Raw genomic sequence first — 26,721 nt, forward strand, 5'->3', positions numbered from 1 at the left:
TGCAGATGGTGGTCCGCGCCTGCGCAGTTAGGAACGGGATGTCACCTGAAGTTGGGGGAAGGTACAGATGGTGGGCCGCGCATGCGCAGTTAGGAACGGGATGTCATCTGACGTTGGAGTCTTGAAGAGGCGTGGGGGAAGTTGCAGATGGGGTCGCGCATGCGCAGTTAGGAACGGGATGTCATCTGAAGTTAAGGGAAGTTGCAGATGGTGGGCCGCGCATGCGCAGTTAGGAACGGGATGTCACCTGGAGTTGGGGGAAGGTGCAGATGGTGGGCCGCGCATGCGCACTTAGGAACGGGATGTCATCTGACGTTGGACGCTTGAAGAGGCGTGGGGGAAGTTGCAGATGGTTTCCACGCATGCGCAGTTAGGAACGGGCTGCCATCTGGAGTTGGGGGAAGGTGCAGATGTTGTGCCGCGCATGCGTAGCTGGGTACGGGATGTCATCTGATCAAGCGGAGCCCGGAACAGAGCCCTGGCAGCAGCACAGCTCGCCTCTGCAGGGACCGGTGCGGCGTCCAGCCCGATCGAAATAACCTCCTCTGCAGCAGCATGGAGGAGCCCGCACCCCTGACGCCCCAGGTGTACTGGGCGCAGCGCCACAAAGAGCTCTACCTGCGTGTGGGGCTGAGCGACGTGCAGGTATGACGCGGGGGGGGGCAGGGGAAATATAGCATCATTAGGGCCCTCTCACCTGCCCCAGGGAGATCATGACACTGGTTCAGTGTGGCTGCCAGGGCTTGTGTGCAGAGGATGCAGGGGGAGGGGGCAATATAGCATCATTAGGGCCCTCTCACCTGCCCCAGGGAGATCATGGCACTGGTTCAGTGTGGCTGCCAGGGCTTGTGTGCAGAGGATGCAGGGGGAGGGGGCAATATAGCATCATTAGGGCCCTCTCACCTGCCCCAGGGAGATCATGATACTGGTTCAGTGTGGCTGTCGGGGCTTGTGTGCAGAGGAGGCAGGGGATGGGGGGGTAATATAGCAGCAGTAGGGCCCTCTCACCTGCCCCAGGCCCTCTCACCTGCCCCAGGGAGATCATGGCACTGGTTCAGTGTGGCTGCCAGGGCTTGTGTGCAGAGGATGCGGGGGGGGGGGGGGTAATATAGCAGCATTAGGCCCTCTCACCTGCCCCAGGGAGATCATGGCACTGGTTCAGTGTGGCTGCCAGGGCTTGTGTGCAGAGGATGCAGGGGAGGGGGCAATATAGCAGCAGTAGGCCATCTCACCTGCCCCAAGGAGATCATGGCACTGGTTCAGTGTGGCTGCCAGGGCTTGTGTGCAGAGGATGCAGGGGAGGGGGCAATATAGCAGCAGTAGGCCCTCTCACCTGCCCCAGGGAGATCATGGCACTGGTTCAGTGTGGCTGTCGGGGCTTGTGTGCAGAGGATGCAGGGGAGGGGGCAATATAGCATCATTAGGGCCCTCTCACCTGCCCCAGGGAGATCATGGCACTGGTTCAGTGTGGCTGTCGGGGCTTGTGTGCAGAGGGTGGGGGGCAATATAGCAGCAGTAGGCCCTCTCACCTGCCCCAGGGAGATCATGACACTGGTTCAGTGTGGCTGCCGGGGCTTGTGTGCAGAGGATGCAGGGGAGGGGGCAATATAGCAGCAGTAGGCCCTCTCACCTGCCCCAGGGAGATCATGACACTGGTTCAGTGTGGCTGCCGGGGCTTGTGTGTAGAGGATTCAGGGGAGGGGGCAATATAGCAGCAGTAGGCCCTCTCACCTGCCCCAGGGAGATCATGGCACTGGTTCAGTGTGGCTGCCGGGGCTTGTGTGCAGAGGATGCAGGGGAGGGGGCAATATAGCAGCAGTAGACCCTCTCACCTGCCCCAGGGAGATAATGACACTGGTTCAGTGTGCCTGCCGGGGCTTGTGTGCAGAGGATGCAGGGGAGGGGACAATATAGCAGCAGTAGGCCCTCTCACCTGCCCCAGGGTGATCATGATACTGGTTCAGTGTGGCTGTCAGGGCTTGTGTGCAGAGGGTGGGGGGGCAATATAGCAGCAGTAGGCCCTCTCACCTGCCCCAGGGATATAGCAGCAGTAGGCCCTCTCACCTGCCCCAGGGTGATCATGATACTGGTTCAGTGTGGCTGCCGGGGCTTGTGTGCAGAGGATGCAGGGGAGGGGGCAATATAGCAGCAGTAGGCCCTCTCACCTGCCCCAGGGAGATCATGACACTGGTTCAGTCTGGCTGCCGGGGCTTGTGTGCAGAGGATGCAGGGGAGGGGGCAATATAGCAGCAGTAGGTCCTCTCACCTGCCCCAGGGAGATCATGACACTGGTTCAGTGTGGCTGCCGGGGCTTGTGTGCAGAGGATGCAGGGGAGGGGGCAATATAGCAACAGTAGGCCCTCTCACCTGGCCCAGGGAGATCATGACACTGGCTCAGTGTGGCTGCCGGGGCTTGTGTGCAGAGGATGCAGGGAGAGGGGGCAATATAGCAGCAGTAGGGCCCTCTCACCTGCCCCAGGGAGGTCATGACACTGGTTCAGTGTGGCTGCCGGGGCTTGTGTGCAGAGGATGCAGGGGAGGGGGCAATATAGCAGCAGTAGGCCCTCTCACCTGCCCCAGGGAGATCATGACACTGGTTCAGTGTGGCTGCCGGGGCTTGTGTGCAGAGGATGCAGGGGAGGGGGCAATATAGCAGCAGTAGGCCCTCTCACCTGCCCCAGGGAGATCATGACACTGGTTCAGTGTGGCTGCCGGGGCTTGTGTGCAGAGGATGGGGCAATATAGCAGCAGTAGGCCCTCTCACCCGCCCCAGGGAGATCATGACACTGGTTCAGTGTGGCTGCCGGGGCTTGTGTGCAGAGGATGCAGGGGAGGGGGCAATATAGCAGCAGTAGGGCCCTCTCACCTGCCCCAGGGAGATCATGACACTGGTTCAGTGTGGCTGCCGGGGCTTGTGTGCAGAGGATGCAGGGGAGGGGGCAATATAGCAGCAGTAGGCCCTCTCACCTGCCCCATGAAGATCATGACACTGGTTCAGTGTGGCTGCCGGGCCTTGTGTGCAGAGGATGCAGGGGCGGGGGCAATATAGCATCAGTAGACCCTCTCACCTGCCCCAGGGAGATCATGGCACTGGTTCAGTGTGGCTGCCGGGGCTTGTGTGCAGAGGATGCAGGGGAGGGGGCAATATAGCAGCAGTAGGCCCTCTCACCTGCCCCAGGGAGATCATGGCACTGGTTCAGTGTGGCTGCCGGGGCTTGTGTGCAGAGGATGCAGGGGAGGGGGCAATATAGCAGCAGTAGGCCCTCTCACCTGCCCCAGGGAGATCATGGCACTGGTTCAGTGTGGCTGCCGGGGCTTGTGTGCAGAGGACGCAGGGGAGGGGGCAATATAGCATCAGTAGGCCCTCTCACCTGCCCCAGGGAGATCATGGCACTGGTTCAGTGTGGCTGCCGGGGCTTGTGTGCAGAGGACGCAGGGGAGGGGGCAATATAGCATCAGTAGGCCCTCTCACCTGCCCCAGGGAGATCATGACACTGGTTCAGTGTGGCTGTCGGGGCTTGTGTGCAGAGGGTGGGGGGCAATATAGCAGCAGTAGGCCCTCTCACCTGCCCCAGGGAGATCATGACACTGGTTCATTGTGGCTGCCAGGGCTTGTGTGCAGAGGATGCAGGGAGAGGGGGCAATATAGCAGCAGTAGGGCCCTCTCACCTGCCCCAGGGATATAGCATCAGTAGGCCCTCTCACCTGCCCCAGGGATATAGCATCAGTAGGCCCTCTCACCTGCCCCAGGGTGATCATGATACTGGTTCAGTGTGGCTGTCAGGGCTTGTGTGCAGAGGGAGGGGGGGCAATATAGCAGCAGTAGGCCCTCTCACCTGCCCCATGGAGATCATGACACTGGTTCAGTGTGGCTGCCGGGGCTTGTGTGCAGAGGATGCAGGGGAGGGGGCAATATAGCAGCAGTAGGCCCTCTCACCTGCCCCAGGGAGATCATGACACTGGCTCAGTGTGGCTGCTGGGGCTTGTGTGCAGAGGATGCAGGTAGAGGGGGCAATATAGCAGCAGTAGGGCCCTCTCACCTGCCCCAGGGAGATCATGACACTGGTTCAGTGTGGCTGCCGGGGCTTGTGTGCAGAGGATGCAGGGGAGGGGGCAATATAGCAGCAGTAGGCCCTCTCACCTGCCCCAGGGAGATCATGACACTGGTTCAGTGTGGCTGCCGGGGCTTGTGTGCAGAGGATGCAGGGGAGGGGGCAATATAGCAGCAGTAGGCCCTCTCACCTGCCCCAGGGAGATCATGACACTGGTTCAGTGTGGCTGCCGGGGCTTGTGTGCATAGGATGGGGCAATATAGCAGCAGTAGGCCCTCTCACCTGCCCCAGGGAGATCATGACACTGGTTCAGTGTGGCTGCCGGGGCTTGTGTGCAGAGGATGCAGGGGAGGGGGCAATATAGCAGCAGTACGGCCCTCTCACCTGCCCCAGGGAGATCATGACACTGGTTCAGTGTGGCTGCCGGGGCTTGTGTGCAGAGGATGCAGGGGAGGGGGCAATATAGCAGCAGTAGGCCCTCTCACCTGCCCCAGGGATATCATGACACTGGTTCAGTGTGGCTGCCGGGGCTTGTGTGCAGAGGATGCAGGGGGAGGGGGCAATATAGCAGCAGTAGGCCCTCACCTGCCCCAGGGAGATCATGACACTGGTTCAGTGTGGCTGCCGGGGCTTGTGTGCAGAGGATGCAGGGAGAGGGGGCAATATAGCAGCTTTCGGCCCTCTCACCTGCCCCAGGGAGATCATGACACTGGTTCAGTGTGGCTGCCGGGGCTTGTGTGCAGAGGATGCAGGGGGAGGGGGCAATATAGCAGCAGTAGGCCCTCTCACCTGCCCCAGGGAGATCATGACACTGGTTCAGTGTGGCTGCCGGGGCTTGTGTGCAGAGGATGGAGGGGGCAATATAGCAGCAGTAGGCCCCCTCTCACCTGCCCCAGGGAGATCATGACACTGGTTCAGTGTGGCTGCCGGGGCTTGTGTGCAGAGGATGCAGGGGAGGGGGCAATATAGCAGCAGTAGGCCCTCTCACCTTCCCCAGGGAGATCATGACACTGGTTCAGTGTGGCTGCCGGGGCTTGTGTGCAGAGGATGCAGGGGAGGGGGCAATATAGCAGCAGTAGGCCCCCTCTCACCTGCCCCAGGGAGATCATGACACTGGTTCAGTGTGGCTGCCGGGGCTTGTGTGCAGAGGATGCAGGGAGAGGGGGCAATATAGCAGCAGTAGGCCCCCTCTCACCTGCCCCAGGGAGATCATGACACTGGTTCAGTGTGGCTGCTGGGGCTTGTGTGCAGAGGATGCAGGGAGAGGGGGCAATATAGCAGCAGTAGGCCCCCTCTCACCTGCCCCAGGGAGATCATGACACTGGTTCAGTGTGGCTGCCAGGGCTTGTGTGCAGAGGATGCGGGGGGGGGTAATATAGCAGCATTAGGCCCTCTCACCTGCCCCAGGGAGATCATGGCACTGGTTCAGTGTGGCTGCCGGGGCTTGTGTGCAGAGGATGCAGGGGAGGGGCAATATAGCAGCAGTAGGCCCTCTCACCTGCCCCAGCGAGATCATGACACTGGTTCAGTGTGGCTGCCAGGGCTTGTGTGCAGAGGATGCAGGGGAGGGGGCAATATAGCAGCAGTAGGCCCTCTCACCTGCCCCAGGGAGATCATGACACTGGTTCAGTGTGGCTGCCGGGCTTGTGTGCAGAGGATGCAGGGGAGGGGGCAATATAGCATCACTAGACCCTCTCACCTGCCCCAGGGAGATCATGACACTGGTTCAGTGTGGCTGCCGGGCCTTGTGTGCAGAGGATGCAGGGGAGGGGCAATATAGCATCAGTAGACCCTCTCACCTGCCCCAGGGAGATCATGGCACTGGTTCAGTGTGGCTGCCGGGCCTTGTGTGCAGAGGATGCAGGGGAGGGGGCAATATAGCATCAGTAGGCCCTCTCACCTGCCCCAGGGAGATCATGGCACTGGTTCAGTGTGGCTGCCGGGGCTTGTGTGCAGAGGATGCGGGGGGAGGGGGCAATATAGCATCATTAGGGCCCTCTCACCTGCCCAAGGGAGATCATGGCACTGGTTCAGTGTGGCTGCCGGGCCTTGTGTGCAGAGGATGCAGGGGAGGGGGCAATATAGCAGCAGTAGGCCCTCTCACCTGCCCCAGGGAGATCATGACACTGGTTCAGTGTGGCTGCCAGGGCTTGTGTGCAGAGGATGCAGGGGAGGGGGCAATATAGCAGCAGTAGGGCCCTCTCACCTGCCCCTGGGAGATCATGACACTGGTTCAGTGTGGCTGCCGGGCCTTGTGTGCAGAGGATGCCGGGGAGGGGGCAATATAGCATCAGTAGGCCCTCTCACCTGCCCCAGGGAGATCATGGCACTGGTTCAGTGTGGCTGCCGGGGCTTGTGTGCAGAGGATGCAGGGGAGGGGGCAATATAGCAGCAGTAGGCCCTCTCACCTGCCCCAGGGAGATCATGGCACTGGTTCAGTGTGGCTGCCGGGGCTTGTGTGCAGAGGATGCGGGGGGAGGGGGCAATATAGCATCATTAGGGCCCTCTTACCTGCCCCAGGGAGATCATGACACTGGCTCAGTGTGGCTGCTGGGGCTTGTGTGCAGAGGATGCAGGTAGAGGGGGCAATATAGCAGCAGTAGGGCCCTCTCACCTGCCCCAGGGAGATCATGACACTGGTTCAGTGTGGCTGCCGGGGCTTGTGTGCAGAGGATACAGGGGAGGGGGCAATATAGCAGCAGTAGGCCCTCTCACCTGCCCCAGGGAGATCATGACACTGGTTCAGTGTGGCTGCCGGGGCTTGTGTGCAGAGGATGCAGGGGAGGGGGCAATATAGCAGCAGTACGCCCTCTCACCTGCCCCAGGGAGATCATGACACTGGTTCAGTGTGGCTGCCGGGGCTTGTGTGCATAGGATGGGGCAATATAGCAGCAGTAGGCCCTCTCACCTGCCCCAGGGAGATCATGACACTGGTTCAGTGTGGCTGCCGGGGCTTGTGTGCAGAGGATGCAGGGGAGGGGGCAATATAGCAGCAGTAGGCCCCCTCTCACCTGCCCCAGGGAGATCATGACACTGGTTCAGTGTGGCTGCCGGGGCTTGTGTGCAGAGGATGCAGGGAGAGGGGGCAATATAGCAGCAGTAGGCCCCCTCTCACCTGCCCCAGGGAGATCATGACACTGGCTCAGTGTGGCTGCCGGGGCTTGTGTGCAGAGGATGCAGGGAGAGGGGGCAATATAGCAGCAGTAGGCCCCCTCTCACCTGCCCCAGGGAGATCATGACACTGGTTCAGTGTGGCTGCCAGGGCTTGTGTGCAGAGGATGCGGGGGGGGGGAGGTAATATAGCAGCATTAGGCCCTCTCACCTGCCCCAGGGAGATCATGGCACTGGTTCAGTGTGGCTGCCGGGGCTTGTGTGCAGAGGATGCAGGGGAGGGGCAATATAGCAGCAGTAGGCCCTCTCACCTGCCCCAGGGAGATCATGACACTGGTTCAGTGTGGCTGCCAGGGCTTGTGTGCAGAGGATGCAGGGGAGGGGGCAATATAGCAGCAGTAGGCCCTCTCACCTGCCCCAGGGAGATCATGACACTGGTTCAGTGTGGCTGCCGGGGCTTGTGTGCAGAGGATGCGGGGGGAGGGGGCAATATAGCATCATTAGGGCCCTCTCACCTGCCCCAGGGAGATCATGGCACTGGTTCAGTGTGGCTGCCGGGGCTTGTGTGCAGAGGATGCGGGGGGAGGGGGCAATATAGCATCATTAGGGCCCTCTCACCTGCCCAAGGGAGATCATGGCACTGGTTCAGTGTGGCTGCCGGGCCTTGTGTGCAGAGGATGCAGGGGAGGGGGCAATATAGCAGCAGTAGGCCCTCTCACCTGCCCCAGGGAGATCATGACACTGGTTCAGTGTGGCTGCCAGGGCTTGTGTGCAGAGGATGCAGGGGAGGGGGCAATATAGCAGCAGTAGGGCCCTCTCACCTGCCCCAGGGAGATCATGACACTGGTTCAGTGTGGCTGCCGGGCCTTGTGTGCAGAGGATGCCGGGGAGGGGGCAATATAGCATCAGTAGGCCCTCTCACCTGCCCCAGGGAGATCATGGCACTGGTTCAGTGTGGCTGCCGGGGCTTGTGTGCAGAGGATGCGGGGGGAGGGGGCAATATAGCAGCAGTAGGCCCTCTCACCTGCCCCAGAGAGATCATGGCACTGGTTCAGTGTGGCTGCCGGGGCTTGTGTGCAGAGGATGCAGGGGGAGGGGGCAATATAGCATCATTAGGGCCCTCTCACCTGCCCCAGGGAGATCATGGCACTGGTTCAGTGTGGCTGCCGGAGTTTGTGTGCAGAGGACGCAGGGGAGGGGGCAATATAGCATCAGTAGGCCCTCTCACCTGCCCCAGTGAGATCATGGCACTGGTTCAGTGTGGCTGCCGGGGCTTGTGTGCAGAGGACGCAGGGGAGGGGGCAATATAGCAGCAGTAGGCCCTCTCACCTGCCCCAGGGAGATCATGGCACTGGTTCAGTGTGGCTGCAGGGGCTTGTGTGCAGAGGACGCAGGGGAGGGGGCAATATAGCATCATTAGGGCCCTCTCACCTGTCCCAGTGAGATCATGGCACTGGTTCAGTGTGGCTGCCGGGGCTTGTGTGCAGAGGATGCAGGGGTGGGGACAATATAGCATCATTAGGGCCCTCTCACCTGCCCCAGGGAGATCATGGCACTGGTTCAGTGTGGCTGCCGGGGCTTGTGTGCAGAGGATGCAGGGGAGGGGGCAATATAGCATCATTAGGGCCCTCTCACCTGCCCCAGGGAGATCATGACACTGGTTCAGTGTGGCTGCCGGGGCTTGTGTGCAGAGGACGCAGGGGAGGGGGCAATATAGCATCATTAGGGCCCTCTCACCCGCCCCAGGGAGATCATGACACTGGTTCAGTGTGGCTGCCGGGGAATGTGTGCAGAGGAAGCAGGGGAGGGGGCAATATAACAGCAGTAGGCCCTCTCACCCGCCCCAGTGAGATCATGACACTGGTTCAGTGGGGCTGCCGGGGCTTGTGTGCAGGTGATGCAGGGGGAGGGGGCAATATAGCAGCAGTAGGTCCCCCTCTCACCTGCCCCAGGGAGTTCATGACACTGGTTCAGTGCGGCTGCCTGTGCTTGTGTGCAGGGGGAGGGGGCAATATAGCAGCAGTAGGTCCCCCTCTCACCTCCCCCAGGGAGATCATGACACTGGGTCAGTGCGGCTGCCTGTGCTTGTGTGCAGAGGATGCAGGGGGAGGTGGCAATATAGCATCAGTAGGCCCTCTCTCACCTGCCCCAAGGATATCAATAACATTGGTTCAGTGTGGCTGTCGGGGCTTGTGTGCAGAGGATGGGGTGGCAATATAGCAGCAGTAGGCCCTCTCTCACCTGCCCCAGGGAGATCATGATACTGGTTCAGTGTGGCTGCCGGGGCTTGTGTGCAGAGGATGCAGGGGAGGGGGCAATATAGCAGCAGTAGGCCTCTCTCACCTGCCCCAAGGAGATCATGACACTGGTTCAGTGTTGCTGTCGGGGCTTGTGTGCAGAGGATGGAGGGGCAATATAGCAGCAGTAGGCCCTCTCACCTGCCCCAGGGAGATCATGACACTGGTTCAGTGTGGCTGCCGGGGCTTGTGTGCAGAGTAGGCAGAGGATGGGGGGGCAATATAGCCGCAGTACGCCTCTCTCACCTGCCCCAGGGAGATCATGACACTGGTTCAGTGTGGCTGTCGGGGCTTGTGTGCAGAGGATGGGGGGGCAATATAGCCGCAGTACGCCTCTCTCACCTGCCCCAGGGAGATCATGACACTGGTTCAGTGTGGCTGTCGGGGCTTGTGTGCAGAGGATGGAGGGGCAATATAGCAGCAGTAGGCCCTCTCTCACCTGCCCCAGGGAGATCATGTTTATGTTTAACATTTGTAGAGCGCAACCAGGTACCCTAAGGCTTAAGGGCGCTGTGAAACATAAATCAAACAAATAGAACAAAGACAGAAAAAACAGAGCTAAATCTGAGAATGGTTCAGGAGCGGGAACCGAACAGGATGAGGTGTGAGGCAGAAGTATTTTATGACACTGGTTCAGTGTGGCTGCCAGGACTTGTGTGCAGAGGAGGAAGGGGATGGGGGGGCAATATAGCTGCAGTAGGCCCCCTCTCATCTGCCCCAGGGAGATCATGATACTGGTTCAGTGTGGCTGTCGGGGCCTGTGTGCAGAGGGTGGGGGGGCAATATAGCAGCAGTAGGCCCTCTCACCTGACCCAGGGCGGTCATGATACTGGTTCAGTGTGGCTGTCGGGTCTTGTGTGCAGAGGATGCAGGGGGAGGGGGCAATATAGCAGCAGTAGGTCCCAGTCTCACCTGCCCCAGGGAGATCATGACACTGCTTCAGTGTGGCTGTCGGGGCCTGACGATCGGCTTTAACGAGATCAGGTCCAGCAGTTAGAGGCGTTTATGGGGGATCCGAGGAGTGGGATAGGGAACATGGAGGGGGCGGTTTCTGGGAAGCACGGAGGAGGCAAATGGATGTAGTTTCAGGCAGGGGATTTGAAAAGTGGGGCAGTTCAATTATAGTTGCCAACATGACCAATTCCGATCTGTAGGTTCTTATACAGTGCTGGTTTTTCTTTGCATTAAGGGACTTGTAGTCCGAATTTTATAATGAGGAAACTCTACTTCAAGTCCAAGAATGCAAAGAAACAAACAGTACTAGATACGCACCTACAGACTGCAATGGGTTATGTTGGCAATTAGGTTTACTAGCTTGCAATGCCTGTGCAGGGGTGTGGGGTGAAGGCAGCACTTGATGTGCAGCGAGTGTGCACCACCTGAGTGAGATGTACACGAACACTGGAGGGGGTGGTGGGAGCAATGGTGCCTTCCGAAGGGTGGGGGCCAGGGCATACGCTGGGGAGGTTTATGTTGGAGAGGGGTTTGGGATACATCACGGGGGCAGCACCTGAGTAGGGGTGTCTTGTATCTGCAGAGTAAGGTCGCTTTGTGGGACAGATCTACGTTGAGTGACACCCGAGCTTCCAGATGAGACTTAAAGGGTACGATACCGCGGAAGGCAGAGAGCCTTTGTCCGGGAGACGATTACGTTTCTCGGCGGCTTCCTCTGCAACCCAGCTGTCTCTCAGTAAGATGTGCTGTGGTTCCAGGCAGTCTCGCATTGCTGACACCGACAGCCTCGGCTTCCCACATAGGTTCTCTGTAAAGTGCTAAATTGACATCGGTGTGGCCTTTGAGGGGATCTTTCGCTAATGCATTACGACGCCCTAGCGAGGCTTCCATTAGATCGCCTTAAAAGGCAGTCCTAATATTGTCCAGTAATTTTACCGCTATGCCACAGACAGAAGCTAGGCGTGCTGTGCTGAGTGAGGCAGATTCTGTGGCCGGTAATGATTCATAGGGGGAGGCGAGTTGCCGTGTGTAGGGGAATATCTCAAAAGAGCCCTCCTCCTTTCAAGCAGCACTGCTTCACACTTCCTCTTTTTCACTGGTGAATTGTGCACACACACCAGCTACTGAAGGGACTCGTGCAGACAGGTGTGTGAAGACTGGATGACTCTAACCAAATGGTTTTTATCCACATTTCAGCCCCTGTCAGCTGGGTACTTCCTGACTCTTAAGACACCTTAATTCCTCTGCTGTCCGCTCAAATCCAGGCTTTGTGTGTGTTGATTGCTTGCGAAGAACTATAGGATTTGTTTCTTCCCACCTTATCGTGGGTGGAGGAAGGATAGCTCGTGTGCAACGCGTTTGTCTTGGGAGCAAGACAACGCGGCACCACACAGGTTCGAAAACCACTCTCCGTTTCAAGAGCGTTATAAATGAACAATTTATAATTATCCATCCCCACACCCCATATTGAGGTACTGTCTGAATTTTGGTACTTTTCCTTCCATTGGGTGGAGCTGCCACTGTGTAATGCTTAATTTTTCAATCAGAGGCTGGCGTGGTTCTTGCAGTGATCGTGGATGTCCTGAACGCCAGATCCCGGAAAACATTGGTGGGCCTCTGATCGAGTGGGGGTCCTTGTTCACATGTGTGGTGGTCTCTGAGATACATTGCTTAGTTAAGTGGCAGAATTGGGAACAATAAAACCGTAAGATCTTGTCTTTCCCACTCTACCATATTTTGTTTTCCCAGAAAAATCACTATCTCTTAGACTGAGTTTGCTTATCTGTCTAGGTTAAACGGAGAGTCAACTTAAAGGGACTTGATGGTGGCTGTACAAAACCCCACATTCACCAGCCTTGGTTGCTAAAGCAGTCGTACGTTGTCAACTGCCTAACTCAGCCATAACCTGGTCCCCACCATGTTCTACTCATGACGTGTCATTGGGCATGAGAAATGGGCTCTTGAAAATAATCTTGATAGTTTAATTTGGATTTTTTAGTGTTGTTCTATGAACCAAATTGTGACCGTATTTGGTGGGTAATTAATCTTCTTCCTTTTTCTTTAAAAAACAATTCCTTTTGTTTTTTCTTTCTTTTTTTAGCAGTTTTTGTTCTTCATGTCGGTAGGGCTTGTTGGTACATCCATGTCTTTTGTGTTGGCATCATGAGCAGTGCATGGCTGTGGCTGAATAATGTTTGTGGTAGCAGAGTTATAGCTGTTGTAGTATTGTATTGTTTATTTGATAATGCGCACAAAACCCAGGGGTAGCCGGGCGCAGCAGCCATAAGAATACTTGAGCTTAGGTTGCATACATGGAGTACATACAGGGAATGCAGTACATGAAGAAATTACAGAGCCGGTATACAGAATGCATTAGGTACAGGATAAGTGAAGTACAGGTTACTAGTTTAGTATAGTAACCATACATAGTGGATTTGTAGGGTGTTTATTTTTTTTCCACTGTAACTATAACCTCTTCCTCTTAAAAATACTAGAGTGGCCTGTCTACAAATCCAGAAACATTTGGGGGACATCAACTTACTAGGCCTCATACAATCTGGCTTTAGGCCGAGACACGGCACTGAAACAGCCCTCTTGTATCTCAAAATCTAAATGGGTGAGGCCAAGGATAATGGTAACCTGGCTATGCTCCTGCTGTAAGACCTATCGGCACCATTTGATTTTGTTGATCACCAGATCCTCACAGATCACTTGACCACAGCGGCTGCCTTCTCTAGAAACGCTTCTAACTGGATGCAGTCATTTCTCTCTAATCGAACTGCCAGGGTCTTTGCACCCTTAGCCGACCCAATATCCATCTATTGCAAGGCTCTTCCGTCTCGCCGACTCTTTATAACATCTTCACAAAGCTCCTCTTTGACCGTCTTGACAACTTGGGTGTCACATACACAAATTATGCTCATGACACCCAAGTTCTCATTACGCTGACAGGGTGCTATGAAGATAATTCTAAACTGATTCATGCCATATATTTGGAGATCCAAGCATGGATGGCAGACCACAGCCTAAGTCTCAATGATGAGAAGACCAAGCTCCTGATTGTTGGATATCAAATAAGCCTAAACAAATTAGACCCTCGATACACATCCTTCGACATCGATGGGAATTCCATTAAAGTTGCCAAGGAAATCAAAACCCTGGGAGTGAGTGCCACCACCTCCACTGCTACCTACACCAACAAGCTGATTAATGCTTGCAAATAGTTTCTGTCACCTAATAGCCGCATTACGCTAGCCAGGGCCCTAGTACTCTCCAAGATCAATTTATTGCAACACCCTTTTTCAAGGCTTCTCTGAACGGAACCTCAACAGACTTCAGGTTTTACAAAATAACGCCCTGAGATCTGTGTTGAGCATCCCCAGATCAAACCATATCACCAGCTTCAGACAGGATTCCCGTTGGCTCCCGGTGCGCAATAGAATTTCCCTCTGCACATTAGTCATTACCCACAAATGTCTGTCAAACTCTGCCCCTAAGTACGTGTCAGACAAATTCTCCAAACACCAATCAGCCCGACCTGCTAGAGACCTGTACTCTAATTGCCTCACTATCCCGAGGTTCAAACTAAAAAGAGCTGGAGGAGCTAGTTTTCCCATACTGGCTGCCAAACCCTGGAACTCCCTTCCTCTCACCATCAGAATGGAACCCTCTTTCTGGACCTTCAGAGCCAAAATAAAGAGCTAGCTCTTCGATAAGAAACACTAATGGATGGCTAACTTTCTCAGCAAAAATATACGCGTCTTGTTCAATTCTTCTGTATCACTATATGTAACACTGTCAGCTTGACACTGTCGCCCAAACTCTAACCTCCGGCGACTCTTCTATAGGCTGACTTGGATTTTTTCCTCAATTTCGACCATACTGTAACCGCCGGTCGACCAGCACTTTTTGTTTGTTGTAAGCCTTTTGTATGCCTGTAACTCTGTCTAAGTTCTGGCGCCCAGTTACCACAGGGTTTGGTGAGCGTTACAAATAAATAAACTAAACTAATGTCCCCTAACTTTTTTTCTTAATGATTTATGCTGATACACTGAGCAAGTCGAGTGGCTGCTTTGCCCATTGCACCTCTGACCTCTCCAATGGATGTAACCTGTGGCCATGTCCAGTGGGCATTTTTTCCCAGAGCAGACAGCACTGCCCCGGGCACTCTGGAGCCACTTGCTGGATCCCCTGGGCATGGCAGCAGTGTGCTCCTGTCAGCCTTGAGGTCCAGAGGCACTCCCTACTACTAGAACCTGTGGCCTTGCCTTAGTCAGTACAGAGCTGCACAGTAAGACAACTGAGCTTGGCCACCAGCTACAGAATGACATTTGGGAATATACATGATATCCTGTTACTTGCACTCAATTCTCTGACACTGTCCTGATAAGTTAATATAACCGATGGTGGCAACAGGCATAACTCTTTAATAAAGAATCCAATAAGGTAGACTATTGCTCCAAAGTCCACATTTAATCATTGAAGAACGTCGTGACCCTTCTGTTCCTTTATGGAACTACATAAAATTAAAAACATGTTTTCTTTCAAAACGATAGAAACCAAGACTAGATATTATAGGTTAACCCAATTGTAGCTTACTGACAAAAGATGACCATAATATATTTAAGGTCCTCTTCAATGTCCAGCTTTTGGTTGCTGATTTGTTTTGGCCACTGCAAGATCATGCAAGTCCCCTAAGTTTACATAACTATAGTGTCTATTTGAAGACCATCTTCTTGGGCCCTCCTCTATCTAATCTAGAAATATTCCTTAATGGGGAAGCCACGCCCCTCCCAGAGCCAAACACCCCCAAGCCGGATTGGTAGCATTTCCCATCATGAAGCGTACTCTGCTGCAAGCGTACCTCGCAGTTAGACCCCATTGGCCTCTAGATTACTCCTCACTATTTTGAGTGCTGGCTTTGCCTTGTGACAGCCATCGCGGTGTCTGAGCCAGGCAGGTTGCTGTCCAGTATTAATTTGAGGGGTAAACTAAGTCGCAGAACAAGTCCACTAGCACCATTGGACCACATCATCCCTGTTAAACTGGTGTGGGCCAAATAGGTAACGATTTTGTTTTTGATTTCATCTTTTTATTGCTATATAAAGAGTGTAACAGTCGAGCATGGTACAACATGTATCTAGCATTAGAGTTTTTCATAGGCCTCATTGCTTTACCATTTCCACCACCCACATGAAACGCCTATGAAAACAATCTGCGGGCATATTTGGCATTGCAACCAGGGTAAGGCCTTGCACAACCATAATAAAAGAGAAAATTATACACATTTGCTACAAGCCACCTTCGAGAGCACACCATAGATAGGGCCTGATCACGGGTTGGGCGGTAGCCCTTAAATGAAGCTGTAACGGTATTACCACTGCATTCAAGGGCTGGCCTTATCACGAGTCTGGCTTATTTACCCCCAACTGTGAGCTGGGGTAAATATCGCCAAAAACAATTCCCATTTTTGGCGCAAATTACAGCTGGCGGTATTACTGCGATGTAATTGTGCCAACAATTCCCCAATGGGGAATTGGGATTAACAATTGTCGGACAACCCTTGATCCGGCGGTAATACCGCCGGACCAGTGGGTGCTAACGCTAATATAGTTGGGCGCTATCCCAGCTGGGATACCGCCCAACTCGTGATCAGGCCCATAGTCGAAATTAGTATGAGTATCTATCCGAAGATGGACTTCTCTATCTCTATCTCTAATCAGGACCAGGGTCTGAGATCTATACAGGAAAACCCGGACAATATACATAGTTCGCCATGAGAACCACAGCTAGAGAGTGGTCTAAAGCAAGACGTGGTAGTCATTCCTCTGTATATTTGGCTATCTCTTAATCGCTGCTAAAGTAGGATTAGATATATGTCAAACGGAACCCATAGCCTATCTGATTGTGGGAAGTCCATCCGCTGCTTATACCCACTCCTTTCCAGCTCACCCATCTTAGACAACAGCGTTGCCCACATCTTTGTCCCACAGGCTGGGGCTGCAACAGAATAACCTTCCAACCCACAAACAACATTGTAGGAATATATTTCAGAACTAGAGCATTGTCAGGCCGCTCATCAATATCGATGTCAAACCACATCTGCATGTTATATTATGGTTGCATTTGTATAGCCCCTTATGTACTATTGGTATGATCTCAAAGCGCTGTAAATTGAACGCCCTTGGGGACTGTAGTCCAAGTCAGTGGAGAGAGTTTTGTAGTATAAAGTGCTTGGGTGCACTTGGTATGTGCGCAGCTAGAGTGGTTTGCACACGGTTGGCTGCATTCTAATGCACGGTGCAGTGGTTGTGAAAGATCAGTGTATTGTGTGCAGTCGGTGGGTGGTCTCTGAGTCTGCAGTCTGGCTGCTGTGAGGCCTGTGTAGGAAATTATGTGTGCAGCTAGGCTGATTTTCATGGGGTTATAGCTGCGTTCTAACACTTTTGAGGTCTTCATGGGGGAGCTTACGTATGTGTGGAGATGGGCAGAAATTGATCGAGGGGTATAGCTGCGTTTTTTAGTGTGTTGGTGTAAGATTGAGATTGAGCATATTGGTATGAATGGGTGTTTGTGGTTGCCTGTAGGTTACATTCCCTGGTTACTTTCAGCATTTGATGAATGTTGCCATTTTACCAGTTGCAGGTGTCAGGGGGTCCATTTTCCGGTGGCCTGGTGGTTCCTGACACGTTTGTGATTATGGCATGATTCTGCGGTTGTGTAACGGATGTTAGATGGCCCTTTTCCGGCTCCTTGGTTATAGTTTGTGATGTGAGGTTGATTACAAGCATTTGGTGCTTGTTTCTCCAGAGAATTTGGGCATGCATAGTCGTTATTGTACTTCTGGTATAGGAGTTCTTTCGCTTTATTCCTAGGTTTGCCAGTGGTGCCTCATCTGATCGTGTTAATGTTTATTTATTTGCATTTGTATAGCACGCATCGGCCCTAGGGCATCGTGGCGCTTTTTAAGTATACTTGCTTAGACAAAGAGCATAGCTTATAGGGTTACAAGAGCATACAGCAGTTTAGACTTACATTTCAGTTACGGATTGGGCAATTAACATGGATGAACCCACAAGTCAGGCAAGGTATGTCTGAAGTGTCTAAGGTGGCTGGCCTAGTGGAATAGTTGTGGAAGTGTTGGGAGAGGGAGTCGCAGAGCCTTTGCGAGGAAGCGGTCATCGCAATGGTGCAGGGTGGCTTCAAGAATTCTGAGATGATCCTTTGGAGCTCTATGCTGCTGCTGCAGCAGTTGAGGATTATTTTATTGTAGTAGGCTTTTTTTTGGTCTTTTGGATTTTGGATTTGTAGTTACAGTGATGGTGGGTAAGCATGGATTTGCTAAGAGGGGTATTTGAAGCTCGCCATTTGCGTTGGAGGTGGTGCTTGAGGGTTTTGAGGGTCTTCAGATGTGGCTTGAACCATTTGGGGGTAGGTCCTAAGCGGGTGAGAGGAAGGAGTGAGTCGATAAGCCAAGAGTCACAGGATTCGATATGTGGAGGTCTGTCATATGCATGCCTGCACACAAGTGTTTCTAGGTGTGACAAGACAAGGAAAGGGAAGACAAAAAGGACAAAACAAACAACCTTACTAGGCTTTGTGATTCAGATTGTTCAAGTGCAGGGGGAAGGGAGAGACGAAGTGCCGGGGGATTGAGGGGGGGGGTGCAAAGGGTAAGGCTCAAGTTAGTGCCGCCGGGTTGGCTGCCTCTGAGTAGTGCAAGGAGGCAGGGGACTGTAGATTTGCAGGTACAGTCCATAAGTGCGCGATGGCCCGGGGGCAGTGCATGGGGCTACTGGTTGTGTAGGAGCCTGGTGCCCACTAAGGTTCAGAGGGTGGCCAGGTAACCAGTCAGCGCAGTATACCAGAACATCAGCAGGGGAGAGAAGGAGAAAGCAGAAGCGAAAAGGAAGGTCTTGAGGTGCTTCTGGAACCTTAGGTGATGGTCCTCAAGTTAGAGAGGCAGGGAGGCTGTTCCAGAGGGACCAGTCGAGGAGCAGAATCTACCCGCCCACTCTGCCTGGAGAAGCGTCTGACCCTCCGAGTTGGAGGTGGATGAGCGAAGGGCTCGAGAAGGAAAGGGCTTTGGAAGAGAAAGTTGGATGTAGTGTGGTCTCCAGAACGCCTTGTGGACAATGCAGTGGGTCTTGGACTTGATCCTCGTAGCCACCGGGAGCCAGTGGAGAGATCCCAGGGCTGGAGAGATACGATCCATGGACCTAAGGCCAAGGACAACTTTTGCAGTCCTGTTCTGGATTAGTTGCAGAGGTCGAAGAGTTGAGGCAGGTTGATTTAGAAAGAGGCTGTTGCAGTTGTCCAGCCTAGACGGAACCAGGGCTCTGGAGACATTGACCCTCTGGGGGGAAAGTGAGAAAAGGAGGAATTTCTCTGGGGAGGTGCAGTTGTTGTAGTAGGACTTCTTGGAGATGTCCGTGAGGAGAGAAGGAGAGTGGAGACTAAGATGACACCAAGGTTTTTTGCCTCTCATGAAGGCGTGGGGAGAGGGCCCAAGGAGGGCGACCAGAGTGAAAGGGGGAAAGCTGGAGTAGGGGTCCCAATGAGAAGGATCTCAGTCTTGCTGGCATTAAGGCAGTGATCATTTGCCGCACCATTCCTGATTCCTGGGTAGACAGAAATGAGTGAGAGAGGAGAGGAGGCTGAAGGGAGCATGAATGAGTGTCATCCACATAACACTGAAAGTTAGGAGAGGAGGTAGAGATGAGGTGGGCCAGAGGTGCCAAGTAAATATTGAAAAGCCAGGGTTAGAGATTTGGGCCCAGGGAACACCACACATGGAGAGGGAGGTGGTGGAGAGATAGGACATAAGTTGGAGCTGGGAGGGTCGGTCCAGGAGCAAGGAGGTCCATCACGCTAGGGCCTGATCTGTGATGCTCAAGTTGTCACGGAGACAATTGATCAGGATGGCGTGGTTGACTGTGTCGAAAGCAGAGGAAAGATGGAGGAGGATGAGAACAGAAAGAAGGCTAGAGTCGAGATTGGAGAGCAGGTCTTCACAAGTGTTCCTGAGAGCAGTTTCCATACTTCTGGCTGCTCTGAAGCCAGACTGATAGTCATGGAGACAATTAACCGATTCAGTATGGAGAGTAAGCTGCGAGCTGGCCAGCCTTTCCAGGAGTTTACCCAGTAAAATAGTGCTAGAGATCGGGCAGTAGTAGTTTGCCGAAGAGGAAGGATCAGCAGAAGGCTTCTTAAGGAGGGGGTGCACAAGGAAATGCTTTGGGGGAGGGGAAGTTCCAGTAACAAAGGAGTGATTGCAGAAATCGGCCAAGGTTGGAGCGAGGGTGTCGATGTGGTCCTTGATGGCTCTGGAGGAGGAGGGGAGAACTTGCTTGGACGACACTTTCGTAGATCGTACATGTCTAGAAACATGTTCAGCGCTGAACACATGCGAGTGGAGATAGGAGTAGTATTAGAGGCGTTTGGGTAGGGGCCGAGAGGTAGAGGAGGCGAAGAGGAGAGAGGACAGGATGTCCTGAGTTTTAGTGGTGAAGTGAGAGGCCAGTGCCTTGCAGAGGGTCTGGGAGGGAACAGGAGAGGTGCAGAGCAGCAGGATTGGCCAGCTCCTTGCAGATTTGGAAGAGTTCAGCCGTGTTGTTAGAGGCCGCAGAGACACAGGCTTGGATGTAGGCTCTCTTCTTGGACAGAGTCTGTATTGCCTTTGGAGCAGGTGGCAGGCCAGTCTGTCAGAGGATGCGCCTGATGCCTTCCACTTCTCTCAGCCACCCTGCAGTTGTGTTTAGGAGTGGCAAGGTCCACATCATACCAAGAGTTGCACTTGGAGGTATGATATGATATGGCATTTATAATGTGCCTATACTTAAGTGTTTCAAGGCGCGACGAGGCAAGGGAGGGGGACCACAGGGAAGACAGACAGCAATCCTTCTAGGGCAGGTGTCATTCAGATCGCACAAGTGCATGAGTAGGGGAAGGAGGAAAGTGCAGAGGGGGGAGGGGACAGTGCTGTACATTGGATAATAAGATAAATAAAGTAAAAGTACAGCCAACAGGTGGCATGTGCAAGGGTAAGTGCAGACAACAGGTGTCAAGCGCTGGTAATGGGACTATAGGAAAACAGAAAACAGTCCCCAAGTGTGGGGGTTGTCAGGAGGGCAGTGCAGGAGTGCGACTGGTGGGGGAGGGGCCCTGGGCCCGAGATCAGAGGGTGGACAGGAAACCAGTGCAATTTCAGTATCAGCCAGGAAGTCAGCAGGGGAGAGAAGGAGAAAAAGCAGGAGCAAAGAGAAAGGTTTTGAGATGTGAGGTGTGAGGTGCTTCTGGAACCGGAGATGATTCTCCTCAAGTTGCAGGGAGGCAGTTCCAGAGGGAGGCCCCAGCCGAAGAAAGAGATCCACCACCAACTCGTTGCTTGGTGAAGTGTCTGATCCGGATGGAGTTGGAGGTGGATGAGCAAAGAGCTCGCGAAGGAAGATGGGGAGAGTTGAAGGTATTGAGGCCCGAGGCCCCAGAAGGCCTTAAGGACAATGCAGAGGGTTTTGAACTTAATCCTCGCAGCCACTGGGAGCCAATGCAGAGATTTCAGTGCCCGAGAGATGAGATCCCTGGGCTTGAGGCCAAGGACCAGTCTTGCAGTCTTGTTCTGGATGAGTTGCAGAGGTAGGAGAGTAGAAGCAGGCAGATTTAGAAATAGGCTGTTCAATAGTCCAGTCTAGAGAGAACCAGAGCTCTGGAGACAGTGAGCTTCTGGGCGAAGGAGAGGAAGGGAAGAATACCTCTGAGGAGGTGCAGCCGGTAGAGGGAAGGTAGGGGGAGAGAGAGGGAGGTAGAGAGGGGGAGGGACGGAGGGAGGGAGAGAGGCAGGCAGACAGACAGACCGATATGGTGAGGGAGAGGGGGGGAGGTGGGGGAGACTAACTCTCTGCAGACCAGGCATTCAAAGGAGGAGTAGGCCTGCGTTGGAATGACAGAAGCAGGGATCCACTCTGGGTTTGCAGAGGATCTTGTAGCAATTAGGGAGATGTGACAGAGCTGGCTGTGAACCATGTTTCGGTGAGGCAAGAATGTGGCACTAGAGCCTTGAATGTGGGAAATGTGTTGTAATGTGACTTGGAGAGCAGCAGTGTGTGTGATGTCATCAGCTGGTTGAATGTTTGTGTCAGAGTGTTCTGCTGGGTGACGGTTAGTGAGCGAGAAAGCTGAGAGCTGAGAAGATGGGTGTGGGGGTGAGCCCGGTGTTTGCCTTGTGAAGCTGTGTCTTCTGTGTCCTCTACCATCCCCGTGTTTGACTGATGGAGTACAGGACCAGGACAATAAAGCACCATAAACATACCTTGGTGTCCCGGACATCCACTTTGTTACAAAATGTTTAACCGGATCATTCTCCAAAACGCTGTAATCTTTGGACAAGACCAGAATGTGCCCATTGTACGGCGTGTCCACACACTCTTCAACAGGTGGGGGACTGTAATAGCTTCATAGTACATAACAGAGTTGGGGTAAAGTAAGCTTGTTGTATAAACTTGTATTGACTGTCCCTATCCCTCAAACTGTATAAAACGTCATTAATCATAGAGAAAGCGTTGGATAGATCTCCTACGTCTATGGGGATCCCCAGGCTAATCTTCACAATTCTGAGTGTGATGCATGGCTAATCCTCACAGTTCTATCCAAATCTGATGCATGGCTAAACTTCACCATTCTATCTGAAAGGGAGGCGTGGCTAAACGTCACAATTCTATCTAGGTGTGATGCCTGGCTAAACCTCGCAACTCTGTCCAAGTGTGATGCATGGCTAAACTTCGCAATTCTATCTAAGTGTGGCGCATGGCTAAGCTTGGTAAAGCCAGTACCGACTATGGTGGCTGGTGATTGACTGATTTATGTTTTGTTTGGAGGGGAGTTGGCAACCAAATGGAGGGAACCCAAACCCAGCCAGGCGAATCTAGGGGGTTTTCTCCCCCCGCAAATGTTTTTTTAAATGACGAGTTGAAATGCTGCTTTTTACAGCCCACTTTCTGTGAACAGTAAATACGCCATTTTAATTTTGTAAGGTAATGGGGGGAGGGGTTGAGGGGATCCATGAGGTCAAGTCAACAACTGTGCACAGGAGCATTTTCCAACACATTTTCCTGATGCCTTAGCCCACTATATGCTAGTGTAAACAAAAAGGTTCACTCTGACAGTGCCCAAACATGTGCATGCTGACTGCACCAGTATATGCCAGTATTTTCATATAAGAAAATGCTAATTTCTACCTTGCCCATAATGCCAAGTATAATGCTTTAAGAAACCATGTCCATGCTGGCTCTGCAAGTATATGCCATTATTCGCACATACTTGCCCTCAATGGCACTAAAACATGCCATAACACGAAGTACTGTCCATACTGATCATATAGGCCAGTATGGCTATACAAGAGCACTCGTATTGGCTTTGCCCTTAATGCCAGGAAGAAAAGAACAGATACAATAAGAAAGCACCTCTTTGTTGACTGCTCTTTTGCTTCCCACTGCCCATATAAGAACACTCATCATGTCTTTGTTTGCTCTTGAGGCCAGCATAAAATGCCATGTCATGCCCTATGTTGAGTTGCGCCAAGCCCAAACGCACCTGGTTTTATGTCGAAAGTGCAGCCTGTTTTAGGCTTAATTATTGACAGTCATGTATTAGTTTTTGTAAGATTAGCTTTTTGAGCTGGTTAGATGTACAGTTGTGCCAACATTACTCCCTCTCCGAGGCACGTGCTATTGTTTCAGCCATTCTTTGCCTTTCTCAAGGCACATAGACTATCAGTTTTACTCATATTCAGTTGTCACTTTACAAATGTAAGTTTGTCCTTAGTCGGGTATAATGCATACTAGTTATTGCCCCTTCTTATACCTGTGCTTTAACATTGCATTACAATTTTTGTTCAATGTAAGATTCATTCACAATTCAGTTCAAACTGTTGAGTACATGTGTTCTTTCAGAGGTAGCATTTAATTGAATGCGTCATTATTCAGTAAAAGATAATTACACGGTGTGTTGAGTTAACGGGTTATGGAGTACGGAAACCATACTGGAGAGAAGCTGAAGGAAAAGTTTAGAGAGGTACGTGATTCTATTGGTGCAAGCATTTGCGTTTAATCATTGGTTAGGTATTTCTTTCAAGTCTTACCTAGTGATTGGTTTTACAGATCAATTAAACCGTCTCAGTCGGGCATGCGTATTTCTAGTTCGGGATTCCAGTGTAACCTGTTGTAGGGATGATGGGACATATCATTTTTATTTTTTTACACGTCCCCATTTATTATTCCATTCTCATAGTTTATATGGCTATTTTGTTGGTGATCTACTTTTTGGAGGAGAGCCAACCATGGTTATTATGATTTGAATCCTGTCTTGTTAAACACATCCCTAGTTAGTTTCAGAGCATGTGGGGTTAAAGTGGTGTCTACATCAGAACGTGTGAGCCATGGGTATAGTTTTAGTGAGCATAATTATTTGTGTATAATCCATCTTATTTGATAACATTAACCAGTGACTATCAGTTTCAAGCAAGATTTAAGTTATAGTGACATTAAATCCAATGAGGGGGGGGGGGGTTCCCTACATTAGCCTAGGTTATCAAGTGCGATATGTAACATTCCCCAGAAAGTTAGGTTAAGTGTCTACTTCAGACTCTAGCTTGGCTTTATTGGGTCCAATCTAAACCGCCTTGTTCACATGTGATTGCGCGGTTTTCACCATTGCCCCATTAATAATTAATCTGTGGCAGGGGATATATCAGTAACGTGGCATAAGTGCCCGAACAATTTAGGTTTTCAGTTTAAATCTATGGTTGGAGCAAGTTGACACATTATTTTTTGGAGGCTGGAGTTGCCAGAAACCCATTCAATTGGGGGTTTTAAGAGTGGATCATCACTTAGCTTTTAGCAGCTCTTTCAAGGAGATGGCAGTTCTCCCTGTGTTACTCTGTGCTCTGTCATTCCTATACTACGTATAAGTACTGTCATGGCCGCTCCATGTTGTATCGCGTGGTGATTTCATCACGTTTGAGAACGTTCACCGTAAGTTTATCATATGAAAGTTAGGCTTTCAAGTTTTTGGAGGTTCCCGGAGTCAAAAATTGGGTAACTCTATAGTTACTACTGAGTGTCAATTAGAGGTTTGAAACCTGACAATAGTATACTCCTATATATGAGCATAAGTTTGCTTAAGATTTTGTTCGAAGTGTAGCCTATTAAGCACCCAATTGGTCAGAATTGCTCTTAATTTACGGACACAGTCAAGACTAGTTTTCTAAGGTTTTGTAGTTCGACCTTGTCAGTACGTATCAATGTAACTTTTCGGGGGCAATCGGACAATTTGAAGAACTTCATGCCTTAAATGTATTACATGCAGGTATCGTGTGTGTAATATGAGATTCTGTGACCAATCATTACTTGCTTGTCCTTTAGAGATAAATAAATACTGTTAACATCATGTAAACTTAACATATATGTGTATGTGAAAGTTTATAAACTATTCTGTGACATGGTATTACATTTTCAAGTCATTATGTATCTTAGTGTTCACTCATTGTGTGACTATCTGTGTTAAAATGACACGTGATGCTGGTAACTGTCGCTGTGAGTGATGTTCATCGGAAATAATGCATTTCATTGTCTGTGTTTAAGCCTCCAGGGATTGTTCTCAGGACACATCTTGTTCTAGCCTCCTGTTGATGTAATATGTTTTCCCGGTCTCCCAGACGTGGGTCCAGTCCAATGTGCTTCACTACGGAGAATTCGATCTTTTGTGTCGTTTCTCGCTCCACTGTGTCTTTTTTGCCAGTGTTCTGCCATGGCGCTGTTGTATTCTGGTGATGTGAGGTTTCCCAAGTGTTCTCTGATTCTGATTCTTAACTCTTGAATTGTACTTCCAACATAAATCTTATTACAGGCACATACATTACACATCACATGTGGTGTTCTGCAGTTGATGAATTATTGGATTGTTATTGATCGTCCATTGGTTGTGGTATAGCTATGAATATTGTTCATGGCATACCTTCACATATTGCAGTTGCTGCATTTGTAAAAACCTTTCAGTAGTCTACCAGTTAGTAGGCGAGTTTGTCATTTCTGCCTGCGTGTGTCCATGTAGCTAGGGCTCAATACCTAATGTTGGAGCTCTGGTGCAAGTTATTGTCTGCTTAGCTGAGATGTAATCTTTCAGTTCCCTGGCTCTGGTGAATTCTCCTATTGATATGTTTTCAATAGTACTTTTGAGGTGGCAGCTTTTGGCATGGAGAGTAGCATTGACCTCTCTTTTGTGCATCATCCTTGTTTGTAAGAGCCTTTTTTCGATATATATGTACAGGTCTAAGAATGTGACCTCTACATTACTGATTTCCACTGTGAATTGTAATCACGCGTGTTTTGGTTAAGGTAGTTTCAGAATTGGTCTGTTTTTTTTCCCCATTCCATTTGATGAAAATGCCATCGATATACCTCCAGTCATTTGATGATTTCATCTGAAAGGGTTTGGTGAGCCTGGACATGCTTCAATTCAAGCTCCCCGACAAATAGGTCTGCCATAGATGGAATATTGGGCGGCGGAAATGGTAGGGCATCTCGCCGGAATTACCGGCAGGATAACGGCAAACTTGCAATAAGGCTCCTTCAACTGTCTATCCTAGGAGGTGATCTGGGGACGGTGTGGGAGAGGGCACTACCTAGATGAGGGCTTATATGGCTTATCTGTACAAAGTGTGAACAGCTCTCGACAGAGATTTTATCCTGGTGTCAAGCAGGAGCTGCCTCACTGATGAACACCTATTTGCATTACAAAGAGGGTGGGAGGGAAGGAAATACCAGTCTTTCAGGAAGACGACTTGCAGAGCCTGTCTAAGGGTATAAAATAGATAGGTTGGCGAGTGGGTTTGAATAGAGACCTGTGCGCTTGATATCCAACTCAGAAAAACCGTGAAGGTTTGACAAGCGGCGTTCTCCCCTCCACAAGGCCCACCCAAACCAATAAGATTGTAAACAAAAGTAAGATATAACATTGACATAGCCATACAATAGTGACATCAAATTATCAACAGATGGGTTTTCAACAAAAACAATAGTGATGTCATGAAATTCAGCAATCACAATAATAATTGGAAATTACAAAGTAAATAGCATGAGAAAACATGCAACAAAATATAACCTGCCATATGCCAGTTTCAAGAGGGCTGGTTATTGAAATAAATGGGAGAAAAAAGAATGGCAAATTACATAAATGCCCCAGCTAATTAAATCATTGTGTACATACACTGGGAAGGATATTGTATGCATTAATTATGCATTAATATTCATAGG

General features: G+C 51.5%; 1 protein-coding gene across 2 annotated transcripts in view; it reads left to right on the top strand.

Annotated features, from left to right (window-relative positions):
- The first annotated feature begins 289 nt into the window (after positions 1-289).
- Positions 290-26,721, top strand: part of HACD3 (3-hydroxyacyl-CoA dehydratase 3) — a 219,556-nt gene continuing 193,124 nt past the window's right edge. The window contains exon 1 of one of the 2 annotated variants that reach the window (XM_069625114.1): positions 290-645. In XM_069625114.1, the coding sequence (XP_069481215.1) occupies positions 556-645 (90 nt within the window). In that variant the 5' untranslated portion in view covers positions 290-555. The remainder of the gene's footprint in view (positions 646-26,721) is intronic. The other variant, XM_069625115.1, reaches the window with a different exon arrangement.

Source organism: Ambystoma mexicanum, chromosome 11 (assembly GCF_040938575.1).
Source record: "Ambystoma mexicanum isolate Mex_15411 chromosome 11, UKY_AmexF1_1, whole genome shotgun sequence".
Lineage (NCBI taxonomy): Eukaryota > Metazoa > Chordata > Amphibia > Caudata > Ambystomatidae > Ambystoma > Ambystoma mexicanum.